Here is a 24,522-nt window from a genome sequence, read left to right as displayed (position 1 = left end):
AGTCGGCCCAATCACTCACTTTACTGTACTATCTGGCATCACATCTTCCAGGGTAATTGATCAGGTCTGCAAGTTTCCAAAGCTCTTCATATCTTACGAATCTCTATTTTCGTGGTCCTCACAGAAACTTTCTCCAATTTAGACACAGAGTAGGGGGAAGTCACATTACCAGTTACAAGTGGGCACCATCAAACAAGAGGGTTTCTATCCCAGCAATCACAAATCACAACCCACCTCGAGAAATACACTTTATTGACCGCATACAGTAAGTATACGGCACGAAAAGGCTCCTTTTACCTAACATCATTTGCATCACGTGGACGCCTCGCAACGCCACGCCTCCAAGCTAACAACTCTAAGCAACGGTGCCGGCCGAAAGTGGGGGATACTCCGTAATGGAACATCTTGTCTCATCCTCTCCCCGCCTTTCAGAAAATATTTTCTCCATAAAACCATCCAACGCCCCCCTTATTCCGGCAACGACAAAAAAACGCATTGCTCGTGAAAACAACCACTGATTCTTTTCGGTGCGGCGAATGCACAGAGTTGGTACACATTCAGCAGAGGACAGCTGCTCTATAAAACACCAATCTCAGAATGACGGCGTCGGTGATGATCCCAGGACAAGGGATGTCGAGAAAGGCGGTGTAGTTGGGAATGATGGTCCAGCTGCTGTAGCTGAGACTCAAAACTCTTCATCACCATCACCAGCAGGCGGAAAGGGGATCTTTCACCCAACTCTTGCACCAGAGGTAGACGACGTGACTCTCACGGGTCCAGACGATAAAGATGACTTTCCCGAGGGTGGGTTAAAGGGGTGGAGTGTTGTTGTTGGGTCGTTCTGTGGATCCTTCTCGGTCTTTGGAATCATCAACAGCACTGCTATTCTCCTGCAGTACTTCCAAGAGAACCAATTGAAGGACTACTCTCCTAGTCAAATAGGATGGATCTTTGGACTTTCCCTGTTCCTGACCTTCTTCTGCGGCGCGCCCATTGGTCCGATATTCGATGCATATGGCCCACGAGTCCTCATCTTCTGTGGAAGTATCCTCTTGGTTGCTTCCATGTTCCTCCTGGGACTATGCACACGTACGTACTCCCCCCCCCCCCCCCCCCTTTCATCGTTAAAGCTAACCCCCAACAGAATACTGGCACTTCTTCATGGTCTACAGCGTCCTAAACGGCATCGGTGGCTGTCTAATAAACACCCCCTGCATCGCCTCAATCGGGCACTTCTTCCTCCGCAAACGCGGCAACGCCACCGGCATCGCCATGACATCCGGGTCCATCGGCGGGATAATCTTCCCCCTAATGCTACAACGACTATTCCCCATGGTCGGCTTCGCCTGGGCCACCCGCATCCTCGGCTTCATCGTGCTCTTCCTCCTCATCCTCGCCAACCTACTCGTGCGCAGCCGCCTGCCCCGCAAGAGCATCGGCAGCTGGAAGGCCGTCTCGCCGGATCTGAGCGTGTTCAGGGACCTGCCGTTTACCTTTGTCACGCTGGGCATCTTCCTCATGGAGTGGGGCATCTTCGTCCCTCTCACATACATCACATCGTACGCCGTAGCGCACGGCCACAGCTCTGCCTTTGGCTTCCAGATCCTCGCGATCCTGAACGCGGGCTCGTTTTTTGGACGCTTCTTTGCGGGCCTGGTCGCTGATATGATTGGGCGTATGAACACGCTTATCCTCAGCATCGCCATGTGCGTCGTGACGTGTTTCGCGCTCTGGCTGCCAGCCAGGGACTCGACGATCATGCTCGTCGTCTTCGCTGTCATTTTTGGCTTCACGAGTGGGAGCAATCTGAGCTTGAGCCCGGTGTGCGTGGGCCAGATGTGTAAGACGGAGAACTATGGGAGGTATTTCGCTACGTGTTGGATGTTTGTCGCTTTCGGGTAAGCTTGTCTCACCTCCATCCCCATCCCATACCCACCACATAACTAACTGCCTCAACCCTCCAGCACACTAACCAGTCTCCCAATCGCCGGTCAAATCCTAACCGCCTGCTCCGGTAACTACAACGGCGTGATAATCTTCGCCGGCCTATCTTACGTCGCAGCCGGTATCAGCCTGGCAGCGGCGAGAGTTTTGGCCGTAGGCTGGAAGCTGAATACCGTGTACTAAGTCCGTCCTGGGCCACATGGAACTCTGTACGCGAATGAATGAATGAATGACTGGCCGTCGAGGAAAAACAGAAATCGAAACGGAAATTTCCAAAAAATGGACAGAGATACTGAAGATACTGAAGCTACTATACTTTCATTGAAACCCCAGGATAATTCGCACATGCACTTACTTCATTTCACTTACATTCCATTCCTACTGACGTGGCCTCGAATCGACGCCCTAAGTTTTCTTTGAAGCATACAATCACGCACACATACGCTCTTTTAACATGATAAGACTTGGAAACATATGGCTAGCTAGCTAGTAGTACACTACATGAATGAAGATACCTAGCTTCTGAATTCCTCAATCCAATCTCAAATGCAATTTCAATCCAAATTCAAACGCACATGCAAAGACAATGAATACATACTTCCCTACTCCGTACATCCCATTTGAATTCAAGCCCGTCCAGAAAGCCAGCCAGAGAACGGTGAAGTCGAGTGTGTATGTATAACGTTATCGGTATCGGTATCGGTATCGGTATCTCCATCTCAAAATCATACAAGTATAGATATACATATTCATACAATAGCATCCATCTCAAAGGACAGACAGACGCTTCTACAGTACCCACCATGGGCATCGCTCCTGCTCTATACCATACGCACCCCTAGCCGCCTCCTTTTCCAAAAAAAAATACGCCCACCTAACACGTCCAAATACCCACAATACCATCCTTGCGTCCCTCCGTCAGATACCCATCTTTAATGCGCACCCTCTCGACAACGGCAGGCGTCCTGCTCTCCTCCTCAGCCGTGACTCCAGACCCAACATCCCAGTGCCGCCCATCTGTCTTATCGTATACTTTCGCGACGTCTTCGCCGGCTGCTGAGACGATGCGGCGGCTGTCGAACATCATGCTGGTGATGGGGGAGTCGTATGCATATGCGTCGTGGATGGCTCCAGTTCGGAGATCCCAGATCTAGAGACTGTTAGCAAGTACTTGATTTATTTGGGGAATAGAGGTTGCTTACTCGTATACTCCTATCTACACTACCGGTAACCAGATGTACATCGTCGAATTGAAGACACGTCACGGGACCCGTATGCCCAACTAGACTCCGGTGGACTTGCCCGCTCCTCAGATCCCACAACCGGACCATGCCATCTGCTGTACCGCAAGCCAATGCAGCGTCGAAGACTTGTACCGCACCTACGAAGTCGGCTGATGAGTCTGCCACTCGGCCGGTTTGTCGCCATGTGCCTTCGCTAGAGCCCATGGTTGCTGAAGCTTGAGCAGCGGCCCACATGACGTCTAGTGTTTGTACACACCGTCCTTTCTCGAGATCCCATTGCCGTAGTGTCTTGTCTGAGGAGCCAGAAATGAGTGTATCGCCTCTGAAATGCAACGCCGTGACTTCATCCACGTGAGCTTCTAACGTAAAGAGCGGACAATCAATCATTGTCCCAACCGGGGGATCAAATGCCTCGTCATCGCCTCCAAAAGCTAAATGATCTTCATCCTCATCACCGTCTTTGTTGATCCGGTTGTCCAGGGGTTCGTAGCGTGCTTTGCTGAGATCCCATAGTCGAATAGTGGCGTCCATAGATCCGGTGGCTACAATGTTGTCTTCTACCTGAAGAGCTCGTACAGAGGCTGTATGGCCTTCAAGTAAACCCATACACCTCCCAGCATTCAGATCCCATACTCTAACACTGTCGTCTAACGCCGCGGTAACCATGGTCCCAAATGGAACATCGAAATCTAGGGCTGTGATTGAGTCGTTATGAGCTTGTATCTCCCGAATCATTGAACCAGGGTCAAAATGCTCATGTAGAATGGGCATCGATTTCCGGCGAATAGTCTTATGACGTTTCGGTCTCGTTGGAGTGCTACTCGCCGAAGGTAGCTTTTGGTATATCGATTCTGACATGAAAGAGGCGTCTTTAGCATCTTCGTCCGGATCTTCCAGGTCTACTTCCGCCTTCCATGCTTCGGCATCTTCGAGTTGTTCTTGTGCATCTTCAAGGCGGTTTTCCACATCAAGTACTTGAAATAGGTCAGCAACAAGTCAAACATACATCACATGTACTTACTGTCATGTTCCAACATGCTTTCCTCCTGCTCTAGCCCTGCTAACCTCTCCAACACGATTTTCCGCATGCTATTCAGATTCGCAATCTTATTATCGATTTCATGGATCTCGCTACTAGCCATGTTTTTCCGGATACCCATCATTTCCAGTTGGTGATTCAGCGTATTCCTTTCCTTCTTGAGCTTCCCTAACGATGGTGGCGTATCTGACCCCGACTTGTCATCCTCGAGCATCTTCCTCCCCCTCGATATTTTCCTCCGATGCTTTTTTGCTTCTGGGCTGCTTTCCGGCAGCGTGGCTTGGAAGCCTTGGAACAGCGAGTAGGTATTCTCATCCTCCGGGATGTTCCTCAAAAGTTCGTCGGGTAGATATGTCAAGGCCCGGTACTGTATCTCGGATGTCGACAGCTTCGATCGAACGAGATCTGTCGGGGTGGTTTTCGCAAAGGAGAAGACGTTTCTTTGGAGGTTCGGCCTCCGCAGTTGTTTATGTAGGTCGCTCATAGCTGTTTGATAATGTGCATTGGAAGTCGGATCTCCTATGAGATGGCCGGCTGTTGTTGTGACCTTGCGCCCGAATGCCTCGAGTCCGCGTGTCTAGTAAGTCTTAGCTGGAAGCCAAAGGAAGAGGTTCCATTGACATACGGATATTATGGCGGAATCGTCCTCCTCTGGTCCTCCAAATGGAGAGGCATTGCGGCTATCTGAGCCAGCCATACGTACTACTTCACCGTCCGCCAAACATGTAATACCAGATTTCAGCTGAGATGGGTGTTGATTGTGCAGTTTGGATGTGGTGGAGAGCGGCAAAAGCGGTTGTCAATGTTGTTTATCTGGTCGTGTGAAGCGTCGAGCCGATGATGCTGGCAGGCTGGCACAAGACAAGCACATTCAAGCTTGGCAATTTTGATGCGGCCGCACAGGGGTTCGGTTGGTTGAGTTGAGTCCGAGGACGGCATCAATACGCCGTAAAACAACAATGTGCCCCTCCCCTTCCATTGACAGTCTATGAGATTCATCTTATATTAAGCAGCCGCGAACTATTTATTCGTCAACATCTCCCTCCCGAACCTCAATATTCCCTTCTCGACGTATTCCCCTTCCAGTTTCGAACCCTGTCCTGCCTCTATAGAGCTTCAAATTACCCCGCCACGACCAAGATGGACACCGCTATAGATCTCTCCGATGCCTCAAAGGCTCTTGACCTAAGCAACATCCGCTTCCAACTCATGTAAACTCTTCCTCTCTCTTTTCTACATCTACCTCATACTATACAGTAACTAACAACCGCCCCTCTCCTAGCCGCCTAGAAGACACCATAACCTTCCACCTAATCGAACGCGTACAATTTCCCCTCAACCCAACCATCTACTCCGCCGGCGCCCTCGCAATCCCCCACAGCAGCCTCAGCTTCCTCGACTGGACGTTACGGGAGCGCGAAAAACTCGACTCGCGAATCCGCCGTTTCCAGTCGCCAGACGAATACCCCTTCTTCCCCGACGCACTGCAGACGCCCATCCTGCAACCGCTGCACTACCCGCAGATCCTGCACGGCAACGACGTCAACGTGAACGCGAAGATCAAGGAGTTCTACATTGGGCATTTCCTGCCGGGCGCTTGCGCGGATTTCGGGCGCCAGGATCGCGGGGAGACGGAGGAGAATTACGGCAGTGCGGCCACGGCCGATATCAATTGCTTGCAGTCGCTGTCGCGGCGCATTCATTTCGGGAAGTTTGTGGCCGAAAGCAAGTTTCAGACTGAGACGGAGAGGTTCACGGCGTTGATTCGGGAGGAGGATCGGGAGGGCATTGGGGCGGCGATTACGAATGAGGCGGTGGAGAAGAAGGTGTTGGAGCGCTTGAGGTTGAAGGCTAGGACGTATGGTACGGATCCTAGTAGTGGTGCGGAAGGGGGTGGGAAGATTAATGTCGAGGCTGTGGTGGCGATGTATAAGGACTTTGTTATCCCTCTTACCAAGGAGGTCGAGGTTGAGTATCTGATGCAGAGGTTGGAGTAGGAAGGCCTGAAGAGAAAGATGAAGGGAGGTGGGGGGAGGTATAAAACAATAACGGATGCATTAGAATAGGACTTAGCTCGTGGCTCCAACAAAGAAGAACTTGGCAACGATCAAGGGTCAGAAAGGGAAAGAAAGCCATAAAATAGACCTTAATGTTAATCGCAGTGGACATTTATTGCGGAGGGCTAAGGTACTCGCCAATAGCTTTAACAGCCCCCTCAAACCTGCTCGTCTCAATCAACATCAAAGATCCCTGTGCCTTAATCCCCATTTCCTGAAACGCCCTCTTACTATCCGCCATGCCCTCCCCCTCATCCCTCGTATACTCAAACGCCCCCGCAGCCAGCGCATGGCGCTGCAGCACCTCATCCTCGGGATGAAAGTAAAACGTCTCCCCCCCCTTCTTCCCGCCCTGGCTCTTGCTCTTCTTCGTCCGCGGCGCCTCTTCCTGGTCCAGCGCAGACTCGATCTCGTTGTATGTTTTCGAGAGGATCAGGTAGTGCGTGAACTCGTACGGCTCTTTATCCTCCACCGCTGCTTCGATCTCGTCTATGAGCATCGCGTACATGGGCGGTGCCACTTCAGACGGCACGTTGATCATGCGTTCCGCGAGCACGAGACCGACCTGTGAGGCGGGCGAGGCGAGGACGCTGCTCAGCGCTGCGAGCGCTTCATTCGACTTGGACTTCTCGGCAATATACTGCGCTAGATCCCTAACGACCTTTTTTTCTCGGTGCTCGTGCAAGTTGAGGATTGTAAGGAAGGCGTAGGCATCTGTATCCTCACCATCAACCTTGACTGTGGAGCCGAGCGTGGCCTGCGAGAGAATGAGATCTGCGAGCGCGGAGAGGTCGAAGAGCTGGGAATCCACATCGAGGAGTTGGCGCAGGAGACTTTTGAGGCCGTGGAAATCGACGTCGGGCTTGAAATTGAACCATTCAAACTCCACATTGACCATGTCAACGTCCTAAGGTAAGTCTCGATTAGTACCTAGATATGGTGGGGGAATCGAGGGGTCTTCAAACATCGTCACTCCCGCTGTCATCACCCTCCACTTGAGCCGGTGGTGCGTCGGCAAGGACCTCTGGGTCTCTGACTCTCTTTTTGACCATTGTGATGTGTTTGTTTTCCTCGGCGCAAGTTCAAGCAACGAAGATGAATTGAAGATGAATTTCTACAGGAATTTTATTATCTGCTATCTCCACGTGCGAGGCTGATAGTCAAAATGCGCTAATCTAGCCGGAGCCTTAAAATAGGCTTGTTGAGAGATCTGAAGATCTGCTATAATCTATATACCTTGGATATTTATATATTTTAAGCGCATCGAGAAACTTGTAGGCTACATAGTTTCGGTTTCCAACATCCTCTCCACCGTAAGTCAATCACGTGATGATGGTTATGGTATAGTTTTCGCATGATAATTTCCTCGGATTTAATAAGAGGGACCCTTTCCTTTCTAGGCAAAAAGGTCGGCATTTTACATAATATGGTAATCATCATCATCGGTACTACTACTAGTACAGATGGCAGCGCCATTGACGATCTCCCGCAAATACGGAGGTGAAAGCGCCGACTGACATCATCACTATGGAGGTTTTATGGTATCCTCAAATGAACCCGTCTCTTCTCTTCGCATTTTACGGAGTAAATACAATACCTAGGTATCTTAGGTAAGTAAACTCGGAACTTATTAACTATCCGTAAGTTGCTTGACTTATGACGAGCCTTTCGTTTCTTATATTTTTCTGTCCTATATTTGTATGATATGTTTCTCCATTCTCCCCCTTCATCTCTCTTCGGTTTAACTAAGACACCTACCGGCAGAGAGAACCCTCCTCAAAGACCAGATGCCTCGAAGTTCGGATGAGGATACTTCCGAGTCAAATTCGCAGCAAAATAGGCAGAAGGATCAACATGTACATATCGGCCAAGATGATGGCGGCGAGAAAGGAGAGGGGAGAAAGCAAGAGACTGGGCCCGTTGGGTTTTGGAACCCAGCATTGAAACAAGTGAGGCTGGATGTCATCAAACATTGGCTTCTCACGAGTACGTCTTTCGTCTTACAAACACGTCTTGGGGATATACTTCTTGTCATTTTAACACAGTTTTCCAGCCGTGATCCTCTCAACGTTCATCCTGGGAATCCTCTCGCTGTACTGGGGTGCTCTATTTCGAGTAGAGCAGAACCTGTCAGCTCTTGTTGTATACGTTGTGGATTTCGATGGCCAGATTGCTCCATATACAGATATCACGCCCATCGTCGGTCCCCAAATCGTCTCGGTAGCAGAATCGTTGATTGCACCCAGTGGCTCGCTAGGTTGGGGATCTCTTCCAGCTTCAGCCTTCAACAATGACCCCATGGCAGTCCGGCAAGCTGTCTACAACGAAAAGGCATGGGCCGCAATCATCATCAATGCCAACGCAACAGCTCTCCTTCGAGACGCAGTTATGAATGGTAACACGACATACGATCCCATGGGCGCAGCACAAATCGTCTTTGTTGAAGCTCGCGACGAAACCACCGTGGGCAGCTACATCTTACCGCAGCTCTTTAGCTTCCAAAGCATGGCTACTACAATAGTCGGCCGCGCGTGGGCAGGACAAGTCCTAGCCATGGCCTCCTCCAACAGCGCCATCATGTCCAACATCCAAGCAGCACCGCAAGCTGTGAATCCTGCCATTGGTTTCTCAACCTTCAACCTGCGCCCCTTCGGCCCGCCTGTCGCCACACCAGCAGTCACCGTCGGCCTCATCTATCTGATCATCCTCTCTTTCTTCTCCTTCGGCTTCTACCTACCCATTCACATGAAGTTCGTCTCGCCAGGCCATCGCCCCCTGCACTTCTACCAGCTGGTTATATGGCGCTGGTGCGCTACCGTGACAGTATATTTGTTCCTGAGCCTCTTCTACTCGCTCATTTCCCTAGCGTTCCAGATCCCATTCAGCACTCCTCCAGCACCAGACATCATGGTAGCGAACCCGGCAAACGCGTACCATTATGGAAGTTTCGTGGTATACCGGATGATTAATTTCGTGGGCATGGTTGCGTTGGGACTGGCTTGTGAAAACGTCGCTATGTTTGTCGGGCAGCCCTGGATGGCGTTCTGGTTGATTTTCGTAAGTTCTGTTCTCTCTCGTTCCATCTTGGCGAAAAAGATGGTATAGCATTGGTAGGTACTAATTAATGGGCTTCGTAGTGGGTTATCACTAATGTGGCGACGTCCTTCTACTCCATTACCCTGGCGCCGCGGTTTTACTACTGGGGCTATGCATGGCCTCTGCATAACCGTACGTCCTTCCTCCATGCCTGCCCTGCCCTCCCTTTGCGACCTCATACTGACATGGAGAAGTGGTAAATGCAAGTAGAACTATTCTCTTCGACACGCACTCTGAAATCGGCTTGAATTTCGGTGTTCTGTTCGCGTGGGCTGCTGTTAATACCGTGCTGTTCCCGCTTGCCTGTTGGTTTATGAGGTGGAAGACCATAAGGGCGCAGAAGAAGGAAGCGCAGTCGAAAGAGCAATGATTGATATGATATCGGGGCCTTTTGATTAAAAAGTCGTTTGTATAACAATAGAATAATGTATACTTGCAAAATTTGAAGTATCAAAACGTGGCCTTGCTTGGTCTACCACGCTTTGATTTTCATCTACAGTACCTGAATAGGTTAGAAAACTGTCTGTCTTCTTTTGAATTTGATTTGATCTGATTTCTCAAAACTTACTTACTTACTATGCTTCCAGACTGAGAATAATGGACTTGATCGTATCACAGATTGATAAACACTTGGTGGTATATTCATTCCATGTTTTCATTCTTCAGTCCGTACTGTAACACCGAAAGCAATCTCAATCCATGCTGTACGAAAGAGTAGATCACGCCAGCGCCCAATTGAATAAACGCCACACGAAACCTCCCTCTGACTCCTATATCAACAGCTTCGATTTATATGTAGCCCGTATGCGTAAGTGTCCCATCCGCAAGGCAAGCTCTCAAGTATCTTTCGTCCATCAATCATCATAACCATCGCCATTCATTCATTGCTTGCTCGCTTCCTCACTTCCCCCATCTCCATTGCTTGGATTTTGATATTTAAATCCCACCACCTGTCGAAATGTTGTACAGTATCAGCTAGGTGTAATTTCCCCCAAAGAAATACAGAATTGCAATATCGAGGTATATGTATGGTATGGCAGACTCACCACTTCTTCCCGTCGCCACGCCGAAATTCGCATTCGCATTCCCTTCTTTCGAGCTGGCTTTCTTGGCTGCTTCGCTGCGCGCCATTACTGCACGCCACTTTAGGCCGACGAAGAGACTACTTGCGGTGAGGAAGGTGGCTATTAGGAGGGGGGTTTTTTGACGACTGGTGGAGAGGGGGTTAGCTGTGTTCCTGTTTATGCTTGGGTTTCTATTTTTTTGTTTCTGTGGGTTTGGATGTGAGGGTAGAGGGGGCGGTGGGGAAAGGGTGAGAGGGCGGGGGTTGATATCGTACGAGAGAAGGGACTGCGGTGTAGGCATTTTTGAAGAATTAAGCTTGGAAGTCGGTAGGAAGGCTTGCAATGGAGTGGAGTGGAGGATTGAAGGGTATTGGGAAGGTGCGTAGTAGAGAGAAGCGGCAATGTATTTCGTATGGAAAATGAGTTGTAAGTTGTAGTGAAGTGGAGTGTTGTGTTGTTGGGAGAGATGTGATGTGATGTGGATCGGATCGGGAGAGGAAAGGCACGCGACCTTGAAGCTCCAGTCAAGCTCCCCCCGCAAATGCAACAGAACGGCAAACTGATTTAGCTGACCAATCATCATACTGTACTGTACGACCCGCGACCCTTTTTTCCTTCTTTCACTGGGCGGGCAGCTGTACAAGTAATCAATGAAGTTATTCAGACCAGACACAGAATCGGAAATACCCCCACGGTCGACGGATGATATGTACCCATGTATTCTGGTACCGCGTCTTATTGGTACTGTACTGTACGTGGATTTAGCCCTCATGCAGGTCCTATATGTATGTAGTATTGAACCGATGGATCAAATCCGGGACCCAACCCCACGTTCTGAAGTCGGAATGGGAGCAGTGCGGTGGGGGTCAGTTGTCAAGCATCTCGATATGCAGGTACCCTTTTTGCCTTTTGGGGTGTAGGAGCAGAGCCTCATCGGGTTCATGCACCCCCTTCAGCTCCAGCGAGGATCGCCTGGCCTAGGTGACCATCCCATCCATCGCACAAGAAGCATACTGTCACGGCCTCAGTGGACTGACTCCCTTGCCGAGTTTTACGATCTCTCTATCCGGTACAGTACTGTACGCTATGAATTTGTCGTCCGTATGCTGTGCGTGCGGCTGTGGTCGGTTGCTGGTTTCGCGACAGTTCCGCTTGTTACTTCGTTTTCACTGTGAGGATTGTTTTGGATTTTTGTGTTGGAGGTGATTTGGGGTGATGGAGGAGGATCATGGCTGGGGGTTCGGAATAGCGACAGTGGCAGGTATGTGAGAGCAGATCCTCGATCGCTCTTATTCGCAGACCCAACCCCTCAGCACTGGGTTGTTTTGGTTTCCTTGTCTGTCGTTACTTTGTTTCGAGTAGGCAGTCCAAACATGTCAAGCATTCTGCAGCGGTCGTTATAATCTTACCCAGTAGGCATGAAGTATTGCGTGAGCATAGCAGTTTTTGAACGTGTTGTTTTTGAGTCCAAGTCTACTCTTTTGTTGGCAGTACGACCGACGTATAGCGTGTACAACGAGACAAAAGCAAAGCTCCCTCAAGCTTCTAGGCACACATATCTGCATATTTGAGCTGTGAAACATTACGATCTTCCAAAATTCTGCCAACAATCAAGCTACATCAGCTATCTGTCCGCTCTGATGTCCCCCCCCCCCCCATTATCAGCGCATAGTCCATATTGCTTTCCTTTTCCTTACTGCGGGAGAGAAACAGTCATAGAAGCCAAGATATCCACTGAATGACTGGCCACTTTATCAGCATACTCGGCGTTAATCCCTTCAGATTGTCCAATCTTCGATTAATTTTCACACACTCTCTAAAAAATGACACCGCTTCAACATCTCGTTATCGACCAAGTGTCAACGAAGTTCTTCCTCCCTCAAAAGATTGAGAACATTATAAAACTCACCTTCCGGCGCTCCCGCAGATTCAAACCTAGCTAACCAAATCTGGCTTGACAACGGTTCTCTACTTTCTGTTGACAGGCAAAACCATCCTCAAGTGGCAAGGCATTTGTCTGATGGCCTATCCGAACTGATATCAAATTAAAAGCATAGAATTGTGACATCTATCGCTACTCGAGCTGTAGCTATAAACGAGAAATCCAAACAAGATTATCCTTGTATATCTCAAAGCTCTCCTTTGATCCAACGAGCTCCCCTCTCTTAATCCCCAACTCCTCCACAGGCACAAACCCTACTCCATTTGCACTCCCGACCTCCCACTAGATGACGGGGAATTTAGTTATTTCCTACTTAAGGCGGTTTCGGGAGTAGAGGGGGCTTGTATTTCCAGTTTGGGGAATTTATACGAGGTAGAGCACATGAGACGAAACATGACAGGAGGGGGTAGGTCCCAGACGGACGATAAAGAATGTATAAGAAAAGAAGACGAAATGACTAAGGGTAGTGGTAAGAAAACTTGCACACCCACCCACGAAACTAGAGTCATTATTCACTCAATTGCATTGCATTGCATCCAACACACACACTGGCTATACTTAATTAAACAATAGATTTAGTTCCACTCACTCGCACTATACAAACATACATCCTCCCAAGACTTCCAAAGGGTATCATAAAGCAGCAGCTCCACGGGTCTCTCTGCAACAGAGACTGTAGGCGAGAACGAAAACGAAAGAAGAACAAGGCTGGGTACTCGTACAGGAAGGAGTATTACAACAGAATCGTACAGACAAAGGGAATATTGTGTGTGGTTGTAGAGGCCTTCGTCCAAAAGGGCTCAGCTTCTCACATCCGTGGAGGAGTTTCCGGAACCTCCCAAATCAAATCATCCTTCCCGCCTTTTACATCTTCTTTCTTCAATGGCTCTGCTTTCTCTGGCGGGCCTCCAGGGACGCCGAATTTAGGGTTCACGCCAAAGGGAATGGCAGAGGTGCTTGTAAAAACGGGGAGATCACCTCGCTTCATGTGACTGGGTGTAGCAGTATTGGGAGATAACCAGCGGATTGGTTCTTGTTGGGAGACGGGGTGGGGAGTAGGACCTTCTGGTTGGTAAGGAACGAATATATCTGGCCCAGCAGCTACTGGTACTGATTGGGCCGGAGTCTTTGGGGGCGAGTTCAGAGGAGAGCTATCTGGAAGTGGGATGTTGGTGGGCTGTTGGGCCTGATGCAGGAATACGTGTTGTGGTGAGTGCTGTGGAGTCGACGGCCTGGGGGGAAGAGGCTCTATCGGAGGTTGCGAAACTTGACCGTTGCTCGATAGTGGCTCAATTGAAAGCGGAGGTAACATACTTTGGCTAGCAGCTGGGTATACCGGAGATTGTGCGGTAGTACCGTTGCTCGTAGGTGGTATCATGGAAGGCGGAGCTGGATTAATCTGACTAGCAGGCGGAAGTATCGGGAGAGGTTTAGTCATCTTAGGTGCGGCCGACTTCGTGGATGTTTTCGTGGCCGTCTTTCCCTGCTCTCTTGCTTCTCGCTGAGCCTTGGTAGTCAAGTTCAACTTGATCTTCTTCATACCTGAAGTCAAGCTGTCCATATCCGATGGCGGGGAAGTCGCAGTCTCTATACTAGGTACAACGTTGCTAGACATAGACTGTTGGCCATTTGAGACGTTTCGTGTAGAAGGATCTCCTGCAGAAGTATTCAAAGGTGACTTCCGTCTCACACGAGTCGGCTTCGGGGCGTCTTTTCGAGGCTGTGGTGGAGCACGAGTTTTCTTTACAACAACCGGAGGGATTGAATTGCCTCGAGAGCTCATTGATGAATCGGGCCTAACACTTTGGGAAGTACCCGGTCTCTGGGACATAGTCATCGGTCCATTCGATGGCGCCTGCAAGAGAATTAGTATGTCCTATTCCTTGAGTTGTCTAAAGGATCTGAAGACATCTAGAAGGGTACTTACTCTACTATAACTATTGGTTGTCGACGTAACAGATCCGGCATCAGATACTAAGCTCAGACGCCTGCTTGATTGACCCGTAGGTTTTGCATAGGTTGGCATGGGTGTCGTACTCGACGGAGCCTGCATTTAACAATTAGCTTGGCTTTGGCATGAACGGCATGATAACGTCGCATTTTCGTAGATGGTCGAGCAACCACTAGAGGCCTAGAAATCCAGGTGATTCGGGAGCCCTGAGACAGCGTGGTCTAATAACAGCGAGGGGAGGTTAAAAACACAAACATACCTTGCCGGCTAGAACTGCCGAACCAGCAACGGTCTTTCGACGGTTTGCCTTTGTTGCAGGCTTTCTGTCATCATCTTCTTCCTCGGTCTCAACTATAGGTTTTGCTGGCTTCCGCGTACGAAGGGCCATCCTAGTGTTTTTATTGGTAACTTCAGACGGTTCCGAGCTAGAAGTTGACGGGATTAGTATAGACTGTCTATCACGACGAGCCCGGGTAGCTTCCGCTGACAGGTCCTGTAAAGGTGTAGGTTAGTCGAATATTCTATTTGGAAAAAGAATGCGATACGCCTCAGGAACTTTGAGACACCTTTGTACTAAAGATTCCATGAGAATTCAGATATTCTTACCTCTGGTCGACAGCTCATAGTTTGCCTATCCAGTGGGATAAGAAGCTTGCTAAGCTCATGTGCAGCAACAGTCCAATCAACTTCAGGAGGGGGTGGAGACGGGGTTCTAGAGACGACAGGTCGTGGAGAACTATTACCCATTGACAGAACGCGTCTTGGTGACGCGACCTTTGCAATAAAGGACTGCGTCGGAGTTGAATAGGTTGGCAATGTCCCATCTTTTGCTTTCTTAGGCTGTGAATAGGGAGTTAGCTTTACTTCTTTCGATGGTTCAAGAATGCCTAAAAATGTCCCCAAGAATGTAAGATTGTTAGTTATCTTACCTCGGGAGGCGGTGCTGCTGGCGTGACGGTTGCATCTAGCTGCTCGAGCCGTTGAGAAGACCACCACAGCGGATCATATAATGGGACCTGGTCGACTACAGGTTCTGAATCCTCAAAATTGCCTAAGCTGCCAATTTTCTGCCCTATCTCACTGATTTCCTGTTTGATGACCATGGGCGCGCCGCCAGCAAGGCCACTGAGATGGCTGAGAACACCGCTATATAGAGCCTGCAAAATTTTGAGGTCAGCATTGCTTATTCGAGAAGGATTTGGGCAGCGATTGTAATGCCTCGTTACTCCCAGTGTATATAGAAAGAGATACATACCCTATCGCTATAGCCTCCTTCCAGGACGCTAATCACTCGACCTTCAACAGAGGTTCCCTCTTCTGCTGCGAGTTTCACCACATCTCGAGTCAGACGAGCGTAAAACTCCGTAGGCACGTTAACTTTGTGACGTTGCATCCCCGAGCTTTCCCATTCGCTAGCATCAAATCCAGCAGACAGGAAAATAGCAGCCTTCGGTCTAGGTCCATTAGGTGAAGCTTGCAACCGCTCTGTTTGTGCTCGGAGGTAGTTCCTGGTCTTCTCCAGAAGTACCGAGTATTTGGTTTCATATAGCTCCCAGAAGTCATTCTCACTCTTCCAAGGCTGTAAATGTACGTTCCAAATGCTTTGACCGTGGGCGTTCTCAATGCAAAGACTCGCATTCTTAACTTTCTCTTCATCCCCCATTTCGCAAGGGTATGAGTTAATATCGTGCAAACTGAAATACCCAATCGAGGTCTTCTTCCAGGGAAGCGCATTTTTGGGTAGACTAGAAGCCCGTTTATTGTGCTCCCATGCAATAGCTTGAGATCCATCCCCATGATGGAGATCAAAATCAATAATCGCGGCATGAGTTAAGCCATGAGTAAGAGCCGCATGTGAGATTCCTACATGAACATTATTCAGCCAACAAAATCCAGAAGGATAGCTAGCTGAGCAATGATGTCCTGGAGGTCGAATAGCAACGAATGTCCTATATGGCCCTTTCCCGCTTGCCGCTCCTTGGAAAACTGAATCCACGCCCTCGCATACTGCCCCCAATGCTCCCTCCATAGCAGTGAGAGATTCGGAACAGAGGTATAGATCTCCTTCATGCAACTTAGGGGGTACATCCTGCGTAGGGCTCCTTGTCATTTCAGGCCTGGTCAATTCCTTCCCATTCATGGCCAGTTTGGCCTCCGCATTATCACACATAATATTGAGTTCTTCCATCCATTTAGTCCCATGAACGTTTGTAACTGCTTGTGACGATAGAGGGAGCCTTCGAGTCGTCTTACGGATTCGAAAGGGTGTACCTGGAATGCTTGACGGATCTCTATTAGGATGTAGGGGATTGGAGCCCTCGGCATGGCGTTCTCCAAGACGAACATATGCCACAGATAAACCCAGAATACTAGCTTGTATCCGCTCTGGCCGTTCGACAATCGTACTGAGGGCGGCTTTGGATGTTCGTGGTCTGGAATAACGGTGCCCGTAACATGCATCATGAAGGACCACTATTGTCTCAACTTGCCTAGATGATTCTCCTTCCTCATGTAATGCGAGATCCTTCTCAAAATGCCCATGTGCAATTGAAGCAGCCGTGTGCCGTGGACGCTCAGGTTCGATCTCTGCCAATGGCGATTTGCTTGCTACAGATAGGTCATTATATTGTCCTACAGATTCAAAGATATTCTTCAAGTACGCCCTCAATCTGACTTACCTCCTAGCATTGTTGATCCGTTCAGGAATTGCGACGAGGAAGATCGGCGTGAAGACGGTCTCTGCACACCACAATTAGTATTTCAGAAGATCCCAGAGGTTGTGAGATATTGAACATACTGGAGGAGTAACACTCCCGACTCCATGTAGCGAATTCATTGAAGCTTTGCGCAGCAAGCTTGGAGTAGAGGAGCGCGCATCGATACTCATAGAACTAGGGCTTCGAGGTGGCGGACGAGATGATGCTCTGCCGTTTGGCGATGCTGTTCGTTGCTTGAAAGACCTTGGAGACGCCGAGAGTGGTGAAAGAGGTGCGGACTCTGCGCTGGATGGAAGATCTCCCATTCGTGGTGGGGGGTTGGTGTCGCCCATAGAGAAGCGTTTGAGGGAATCTTTAAAGGCGGGTGATTTGTTTGTTGACGATGGAGAAGACATGGTGGTAGTGTAACAGCTGGTAAGGCCGCCCTTACCGCTTCCAACACCGCTTATTGAATTGCTTTTCACTGCCAATACAGAGTAATTCACAGTTGAAAGTATCTGGTAATTTGCCACATTGAAGCTATCCAAACTCAAACTTCCCCCCTATGCAACAGTGCGTCTAACGCGACCGAGAACGCGCCTATACCCCTGTCGTTTCAGCCTTGCTGCAGTTGATCAGGGCACTCAACTCCCCTCATTGTGTCACTCTACATTAAACACATTTACAAACATAGATTTCAGTTCTTATGGAAAGGGTTCAAGGTGAAAAAGAACTTTTGTGTATTTTAGCAGATATTGCGGTTCGTCACATGGGAATGTACTTTAATCAATATGTATCAATATTTAATATGTTTAGTCATGAGCCAGTATATCTACATTCAAACTCTGGGATTCATAAGATCATCTATGGGGTATCATGTTCTACAGCGCTTTTTCTTGTCCTCCTACATTTTGACTCCTACATCATCAAATCAACACCCACTGTCCGTAACGCCTCTACAGCCCAGTCGGGATATTTTGCTTTATCCCCGCCATGTAAATCCGCAAAGAACTGCTTCAAAAACGCCGGAAACCTGTCCTCTATGATCGATTCCCTCACACTCCTCATCAACGCCAACTGATACCAGACATTGTGTATAGTAAGCAGATGGGCCCCAACCGTTTCTTTAGCAGTAAGGTGATGCACAAACGCCCGTGTAACTCCCAGACCACCGTCCCCTTTCCGGCAACATACACACCCACAGCCTTCCTCCACAGGACCAAAATCGTTGCAATAGCTTGCACTGCGTAATTTCAAAACACCATACTTCGTGATAGCATCTCCGAATCGGGCAGTCCGTGTAGGCCAGACGCAATCGAACATATCTGCACCCAGCGCCACACTAACCACCAGATCTTCTGGATAGCCAATACCCATAACATATCTCGGCTTCAACTCTGGGAGAAGACCTGTACATGTGCTTACCACACGACAATAATCCGCCTTTGCCTCCCCACCACTCAGGCCGCCGATTGCTATGCCAGGTGTGTTCCTCGCAACCATCTCCCTGCAACATTCTTCCCGCATCTCCAGATCCAGACCTCCCTGAATGATACAAAATAGATTCTGGGTAGTCGGGTTCTTGTGTGCCGCTATACAACGATCCAGCCATCGCACACTCCGCTCCATAGCCTCCCGCATTCGTTTCGTATCCGGTGAAGTGGTGACAAGGACATCGTCTAGCTGCATGATGATGTCGCTGCCTATGGTGTTTTGCAGGGCAATTGAGTGCTCTGGTGTGAGGAGCATAGGTGTGCCATCGTGGGGACTTAGAAATCGGACGCCTTCTTCTGTGATATTCGCAAGCTTGAGGAGACTGACCATCTGGAAACTGATACATGTCAGAATAAATTCCTAGACTATAAATCAAGATAGTTTTAGTTACCCTCCGCTATCAGTCAAGATGTTATGTTTCCATCCTTGCAGTTTATGCGCCCCTCCAACTGCCTCCAGTGCTTCTTGTCCAGGCTTCAATCCCAAGTGATAGGTATTATTCAGACATAATCTGCATCCCGTTCCTTCCAACTGCTCTGGTGTCAGTCCCTTGAGTGAAGCCTGCGTGGCCACGGGCATGAATAGTGGGAGTTGGACGGGTCCATGAGGAAGAGTGAGGACAGCGGCGCGGGCTTTGGTGGTCTGGTCTTGCGATGAGATGAGGGTTATGCGCCGAATGTAGGATGAGGGAGGCTTACAGAACAACGAGCTACTAATTCAAAATCCAGAGCAGATGGCATTGACTTTACTGCTTCCATGGCTGGGAATACTCGTGGGGTATAGAAGAGAAGAGGGGATGGGGGGGAGAATAAGCTAAGATGTATGCCCATGCCATGCTTGTTCCATCTACGGAGGTAGAATTTCTTTAGCTTGCCACGATTGGATTGGTCTGGCCCTGGGGATTCAATCCATGAAGCTTCACAACTTCACTCATCCACCCCCATCTCTTCTGGCTATTGTAGAAGTCCGACAATATAGATACCAGTAAGTTTACCAGATTTACTAAATCCACAGATTATTTACATCCCATTATCTGGAATATCTTCGTACTTCGTAAATGTCTACTTGGGTACGGTACTTCCAGAAAACGAAGTGTCAAAGCTCTAATGCCAGGCGAGGCCCACCCATTATTTCCAAGTAGCAATTCAGCTCACAGGAACTCCTCCTCTTTCAGTCAATTCTCCGAATACTGTACCTCCAGTATCCCTTCATCGCAAAACTTAAGCTAGCAGCCATCCAATATATTTCCTTCGTTTCGGCTTGCAAGGCTGTCGTCCCAAGAGTCACGCCACTGTGGCCATGATCGCCTAGGGTCCAGCCAGTTCAGTCGCCACAACGATCCAGGATGCCCCTCTCTCACTTGAAGATGGCTCGGATGGCCGCTGCAATCCAGACGGGCCAAGAGCACAGTTTTAGCATTAGATCGCCTTTAGCTGGCATTGTTGAAGCTTCTTCCAGTCGGATATCCCTCTTAGTCAGCCTTAGCCAGCTTTTGCTTACTATCGATGAAACATGTGAACCGTTATATACCTAGGTAAGATCTTACTTACATTTTCTTCTTCTTTCTCGAGATACATTTGCATCACTTCTTGCTTCCCTTTACCTTCAGTTACAGCACAGCACCCTTCTCGTTTTATGGAGAGACGTGCATATAGCTCCCTCCGCAGCCGCAAGCCACAATATACGACCCCGGATTGTACTATTTCTATATTTTTATAAGTCGGAAGTCGTGCCCTCAATTTCTCTCTCATCCCTTAAATAAGTCTCGCCATACCACAGGCAAAGGGCCTTCTCTTCCACATCTCCCAAGCACAAATTCCCAACTACATGGGAATACCACCAACCACCATGCCATCTCAACCAACAATATTCTCCCTCTTCCCTTCCTTGGCACCCGAGCTCAGAATAAAGATATGGCAACACGCCTGCCAACCACGCACCATCACCGTCCGCTACGACTCGGAGCGCGACAAGTGCCTCTCGTGCTCAACACCGCCCGCCCTCCTCCACGCGACCCACGAATCCCGAGTCGAAGCCCAGAAACAATACAAGCTATGTTTCGGCACCGCCCACCATCCAGCACGCATATACTTCAATCCCTACCACGACACACTCTACCTCCCCCGACACAGGGAAATGGGTTACGACGAGACGTTACGGGACTTCAAAACCATTGTGAAAGACGAAGACGGCTTGCTGGACGAGGTCCGCAGGTTGGCCATCGAGCATGTAGACGCGGCCGTCAAGCGGCCCTGGGAATCCTACAACAAAGCCTCGCTGCTGCGCGGATTCCAGAACCTGCAAGAAATTGTCCTCGTCCTACTCACGGCCAAAGACACCGAGACTGAGCGCGAGAATGTCGTTCCGGACGAGATAGTGGCGTTTGCCGAGCCCAAGGGCGACATGGAGGTGCTGTTGCGCATGTGGATTGATTTCCAGCAGAGTGTTGTCATGGAGGAGAAGCTGCTGGAGAGTGTGTGTAGAGAAATGGGCAAGGAGTATGAGGCGTGGAGTTTGCCTTCTGTGAGGATTAGGTCCAAGGTGAGGAGGGAGGAGGCTGGGTCGCGGTGAAGATAACAAGCGGCGCTTACCCCGTAACATGGCAGCTATTCCAGTGTCACTCGACTTGGAACACTTGAATCCAGTACCGCTTTTTTTTGTCTCGGATGAGGCTGATGTTTACAGAGGCGAGAGGCGAAAGAAACATATAATCAGGCTTGTACGAGTTAGATTGATAGTAATCATAATGAGCCATCCAACCCATCCCCTAAAACTCATGATTTCTTTTAAGGTCTGCTCCAGTCAATTAACTCCCTAACTTCTGGCCCAAGGTAATATCTAAATATATAACGTTCCTGTGTATACGTTCCTGTGTATGTCAAGATGTCACAACCTCGCACCAAGAGCATTATCTAACGCGAGAGAATTTTATGCAAGAATAAATGATAATATTATCAGGAAGATTGGTATCATTGGAACAAGCTGGCGATACAAACAAAAGCAATATGCTTGGAGCAAACTTTGGCATGCTTCTCATTCATTCATACAGTACATGCTCAACTCCGAAAACGAAAACAAAACAAAGTCCCGACTCTTGTAAATTAAAGCCCCCATCTCGAATTACCTGGCTCGCTTCAATTCGACTTCCCAGCTGCTTGGATCTTTTTGGTAACTTCAGCTATCTTGAAGAGTTTAGGGACGATGACGTCCTGGAACAGTATTAGTAGGTGAAACTTGTAGGGGCAGAGAAGATTGCTTGCTTACCCAAATGGTCGCCCAGCCAAAAGTACTCGCAAACCAAACGATGAATGTATTTCCTCCTACCCATAGGTCCTTGGTAGAATTGGACTTTAGGGCATTCTTTACAACAGCCGTGGCGAAGACTTCCGGCTCTATACCTGCGTCCTTGAGTCCTTCACCCGCCATGACCGGCTCTATCAGGTCTTTCGCAGGAGCGTACAAAGAGTTTGCCGGCAACCTTGGCGTATTGAGGTTATCGAAGAACTTGGTCTTAATGACTCCAGCGGTGATATTGATGGCATCGACGCCGAAAGGGGCTAACTCTATTCGCAGCGCTCGGGTGAGATGGTTGACTGCCGCTTTGGAAGCATCGTAGTATCCTGCCCATGGCAGCGGGATGATGCCGGCGATTGAGCCGATGTTGACTACTTTGCCCTTGGATGCGATGAGGAGGGGCGCGAAAGCTTTCGTGACTTCGATGAGCGCGAAGACGTTGACATCAAACATCTTCTTTGCTATGTCGACTTCTGAATCTAGCAAGCTTTGACTATATCCTGTAATGTCGTTAGATAGGATGCGGAGGGGGAAGGGCATTTCCACTAACCACTTCCTGAATTATTTATCAGTATATCTAGTTTTCCACCTGTGAGTGTCTCGACGCTCTTGACTGCATCTTGAATAGAAGCATGGTCCACAACGTCCAATGCAAGAACTTCTAAGCCGAGGTCTTTGAGATGCTGAATTTTGGCAAGATTCCTAGCTGTTGCAATGACAAAAAGGCCTTGTCGGTGGAATTCTCTAGCCAAAGCGTCGCCAATCCCACCCTCGCTGGTGCCTGTGATGAGAACTGTCTTTCGGGATGTTTTAGTCATATTTAGGTAAGCGTGTATGATCAATTGAAGGTAAACTTGTGAAGTCCTGATTGTAGTGAATCTTTGTGAGAGTAGGAGAGAATATGACGTCCAGATGAAAGAAGATAATGAGAAATGAGAAATGAGACTGTAAAAGGTAACACTTGGGACTTATATAGAATGTGAACATTTCCTCCTGCAAGAACTATACAAGATTATCAATCAAGCTTCTACTAAATTGCATGGCAATAGTTCGTGCTAGACATAAAAAGCGGCACTCATTATCCTTCACTTTTAATATCTCACTCGACTTGAATCATTACCAATTGGTGCCGCTTTGCGGTCAATTGTCCGAACGGGAGAATCTATAAGCAACTTGCGGATAGTTGTTAAACCGATGAAGTCATTCAGTGTCCCGAGTAGTAATCAACAAATACAAAGCGGAAAAGGTTAATAATCGGAAGAGACTCGAAGATGTCTTTTGAAGACATTTCTTTCACGGTGCAACCATTAGAATTAGACATAGAGGCACTTGCCCTTGACAAGTGGACATTGTTGTTGTTGTTGTTGAAAACGAGGGATGGAGTGAAGGAAGAACAATCTGGGGGATGAGATGAGACGAGATGTTTTGAGCTGATTGGTCAAGGCTGGCCTAAAGACGCGAGGCTACCAAAACACTTTACGCGTCGCGACTTCCCCTCCCTCCAACACTACAACACTACAACAGCATTGAAAAGAAATGGCACCCTCAATCATAGAAGCCTCGTCCGTTCCCCCGTCTGCATCGAAGCAAATCGATCCAATTCCTACTCCCAAGTCCACCGATACCCACCAAGAGCACCAATATCTGAATCTCATCCGCGAAATCCTCGACACGGGAGAACACCGACCAGACAGGTATATTTTATCTCACCACAACAGAAAACCTACAAGGTATTCAGACTAACAACCACCCCCAGAACAGGAACAGGAACCTACTCCCTATTCGCGCCCACGCCTCTAAAATTCTCCCTCTCCTCCCCCTCCGGCTCGCCCATCCTGCCCCTGCTCACCACAAAACGCGTCTTCCTGCGCGCCGTCCTCGCCGAGCTCCTCTGGTTCATCTCAGGCTCCACGTCCTCTCTCCCGCTCACGGCAGCCGGCATCAAGATCTGGGACGGCAACGGATCGCGCGAATACCTGGATTCGGTCGGGCTCTCGCACCGCGCGGTCGGGGATCTGGGGCCTGTGTATGGGTTCCAGTGGCGGCATTTCGGCGCCGAGTATGTAGATGCGCAGACGGATTATACGGGCAAGGGCGTCGATCAATTGGCCGAGGTGATCTACAAGTTGAAGAATAATCCGTATGATAGGAGGATTATTCTCAGCGCGTGGAATCCCAAGGATTTGAAGCTCATGGCGTTGCCGCCTTGTCATATGTTTGCGCAGTTCTACGTTTCGTTTCCGAAGGGCGAGGATGGGGTGAGGGGGAGGGGACGCCTGGATTGTCAGCTTTATCAGAGGAGTTGTGATATGGGATTGGGTGTGCCGTTCAATATTGCGAGTTATGCCTTGTTGACCCATATGCTGGCGCATGTGTGCGATCTGATGCCGGGGATATTTACGCATACGATGGGAGATGCGCATGTTTATGCTGATCATGTGGATGCGTTGAAGGTGCAGTTGACGAGGGAGCCGAAGGAGTTTCCTGAATTGGAGATCAAGAGGGAGAATGGGGGGAGTATTGATGGGTGGAATGTTGAGGATTTTGTGGTTAAGGGGTACGAACCTCACAAGGGGATTGCTATGAGAATGTCTGTTTGATAGGTGTTGGGGTGAGAATGTACGAGAAGTTAGGTATGAATATATGGATATGACTAAGCGTTTTGAGATTATGAAGCATTGGACTATATTGCACTTTACTG

The 24,522-nt window shown here is 49.0% G+C and overlaps 10 protein-coding genes across 10 annotated transcripts; 5 read left to right on the top strand and 5 right to left on the bottom strand.

Annotated features, from left to right (window-relative positions):
- Window positions 1–536: 536 nt before the first annotated feature.
- MCH5_1 (Riboflavin transporter) lies at window positions 537–2,127 on the top strand (the record flags this gene model as incomplete). Its single annotated transcript, XM_031150690.1, has 3 exons — window positions 537–1,089; window positions 1,145–1,898; window positions 1,965–2,127. The coding sequence occupies 3 exons, from the start codon at window positions 537–539 to the stop codon at window positions 2,125–2,127; spliced, it is 1,470 nt and encodes a 489-aa protein (XP_031004283.1).
- A 691-nt stretch (window positions 2,128–2,818) lies between these two features.
- mdv1 (Mitochondrial division protein) lies at window positions 2,819–4,924 on the bottom strand (the record flags this gene model as incomplete). Its single annotated transcript, XM_031150689.1, has 4 exons — window positions 2,819–3,094; window positions 3,147–4,162; window positions 4,210–4,804; window positions 4,853–4,924. The coding sequence occupies 4 exons, from the start codon at window positions 4,922–4,924 to the stop codon at window positions 2,819–2,821; spliced, it is 1,959 nt and encodes a 652-aa protein (XP_031004282.1).
- A 443-nt stretch (window positions 4,925–5,367) lies between these two features.
- Window positions 5,368–6,224, top strand: ARO7 (Chorismate mutase; the record flags this gene model as incomplete). The annotated part of the gene is made up of 2 exons (XM_031150688.1): window positions 5,368–5,438; window positions 5,510–6,224. The coding sequence occupies 2 exons, from the start codon at window positions 5,368–5,370 to the stop codon at window positions 6,222–6,224; spliced, it is 786 nt and encodes a 261-aa protein (XP_031004281.1).
- A 172-nt stretch (window positions 6,225–6,396) lies between these two features.
- BCP1 lies at window positions 6,397–7,336 on the bottom strand (the record flags this gene model as incomplete). Its single annotated transcript, XM_031150687.1, has 2 exons — window positions 6,397–7,191; window positions 7,250–7,336. The coding sequence occupies 2 exons, from the start codon at window positions 7,334–7,336 to the stop codon at window positions 6,397–6,399; spliced, it is 882 nt and encodes a 293-aa protein (XP_031004280.1).
- Window positions 7,337–7,811: 475 nt separating this feature from the next.
- On the top strand, window positions 7,812–9,750 carry SNG1 (Nitrosoguanidine resistance protein; the record flags this gene model as incomplete). The annotated part of the gene is made up of 5 exons (XM_031150686.1): window positions 7,812–7,894; window positions 8,035–8,270; window positions 8,338–9,341; window positions 9,422–9,512; window positions 9,575–9,750. The coding sequence occupies 5 exons, from the start codon at window positions 7,812–7,814 to the stop codon at window positions 9,748–9,750; spliced, it is 1,590 nt and encodes a 529-aa protein (XP_031004279.1).
- Window positions 9,751–10,355: 605 nt separating this feature from the next.
- LHYA1_G005741 (uncharacterized protein) lies at window positions 10,356–10,745 on the bottom strand (the record flags this gene model as incomplete). The annotated part of the gene is made up of 2 exons (XM_031150685.1): window positions 10,356–10,542; window positions 10,720–10,745. 2 exons carry the CDS (start codon window positions 10,743–10,745, stop codon window positions 10,356–10,358), a joined length of 213 nt encoding a protein of 70 aa, XP_031004278.1.
- A 7,206-nt stretch (window positions 10,746–17,951) lies between these two features.
- LHYA1_G005740 (Queuine tRNA-ribosyltransferase catalytic subunit) lies at window positions 17,952–19,285 on the bottom strand (the record flags this gene model as incomplete). The annotated part of the gene is made up of 3 exons (XM_031150684.1): window positions 17,952–18,864; window positions 18,919–19,169; window positions 19,226–19,285. 3 exons carry the CDS (start codon window positions 19,283–19,285, stop codon window positions 17,952–17,954), a joined length of 1,224 nt encoding a protein of 407 aa, XP_031004277.1.
- A 1,090-nt stretch (window positions 19,286–20,375) lies between these two features.
- On the top strand, window positions 20,376–21,098 carry LHYA1_G005739 (uncharacterized protein; the record flags this gene model as incomplete). Its single annotated transcript, XM_031150683.1, has 1 exon — window positions 20,376–21,098. The coding sequence occupies one exon, from the start codon at window positions 20,376–20,378 to the stop codon at window positions 21,096–21,098; it is 723 nt and encodes a 240-aa protein (XP_031004248.1).
- Window positions 21,099–21,661: 563 nt separating this feature from the next.
- On the bottom strand, window positions 21,662–22,639 carry ayr1_2 (NADPH-dependent 1-acyldihydroxyacetone phosphate reductase; the record flags this gene model as incomplete). Its single annotated transcript, XM_031150682.1, has 3 exons — window positions 21,662–21,736; window positions 21,792–22,300; window positions 22,372–22,639. The coding sequence occupies 3 exons, from the start codon at window positions 22,637–22,639 to the stop codon at window positions 21,662–21,664; spliced, it is 852 nt and encodes a 283-aa protein (XP_031004249.1).
- A 718-nt stretch (window positions 22,640–23,357) lies between these two features.
- Window positions 23,358–24,421, top strand: TMP1 (Thymidylate synthase; the record flags this gene model as incomplete). Its single annotated transcript, XM_031150681.1, has 2 exons — window positions 23,358–23,515; window positions 23,578–24,421. The coding sequence occupies 2 exons, from the start codon at window positions 23,358–23,360 to the stop codon at window positions 24,419–24,421; spliced, it is 1,002 nt and encodes a 333-aa protein (XP_031004252.1).
- Between the last annotated feature and the right edge of the window lie 101 nt (window positions 24,422–24,522).

Source organism: Lachnellula hyalina (assembly GCF_007821495.1).
Source record: "Lachnellula hyalina strain CBS 185.66 chromosome Unknown contig00094, whole genome shotgun sequence".
Classification (NCBI taxonomy): domain Eukaryota; kingdom Fungi; phylum Ascomycota; class Leotiomycetes; order Helotiales; family Lachnaceae; genus Lachnellula; species Lachnellula hyalina.
Note: the sequence above shows the minus strand (reverse complement) of the source record. Positions and strands in the feature narration are given on the sequence as shown.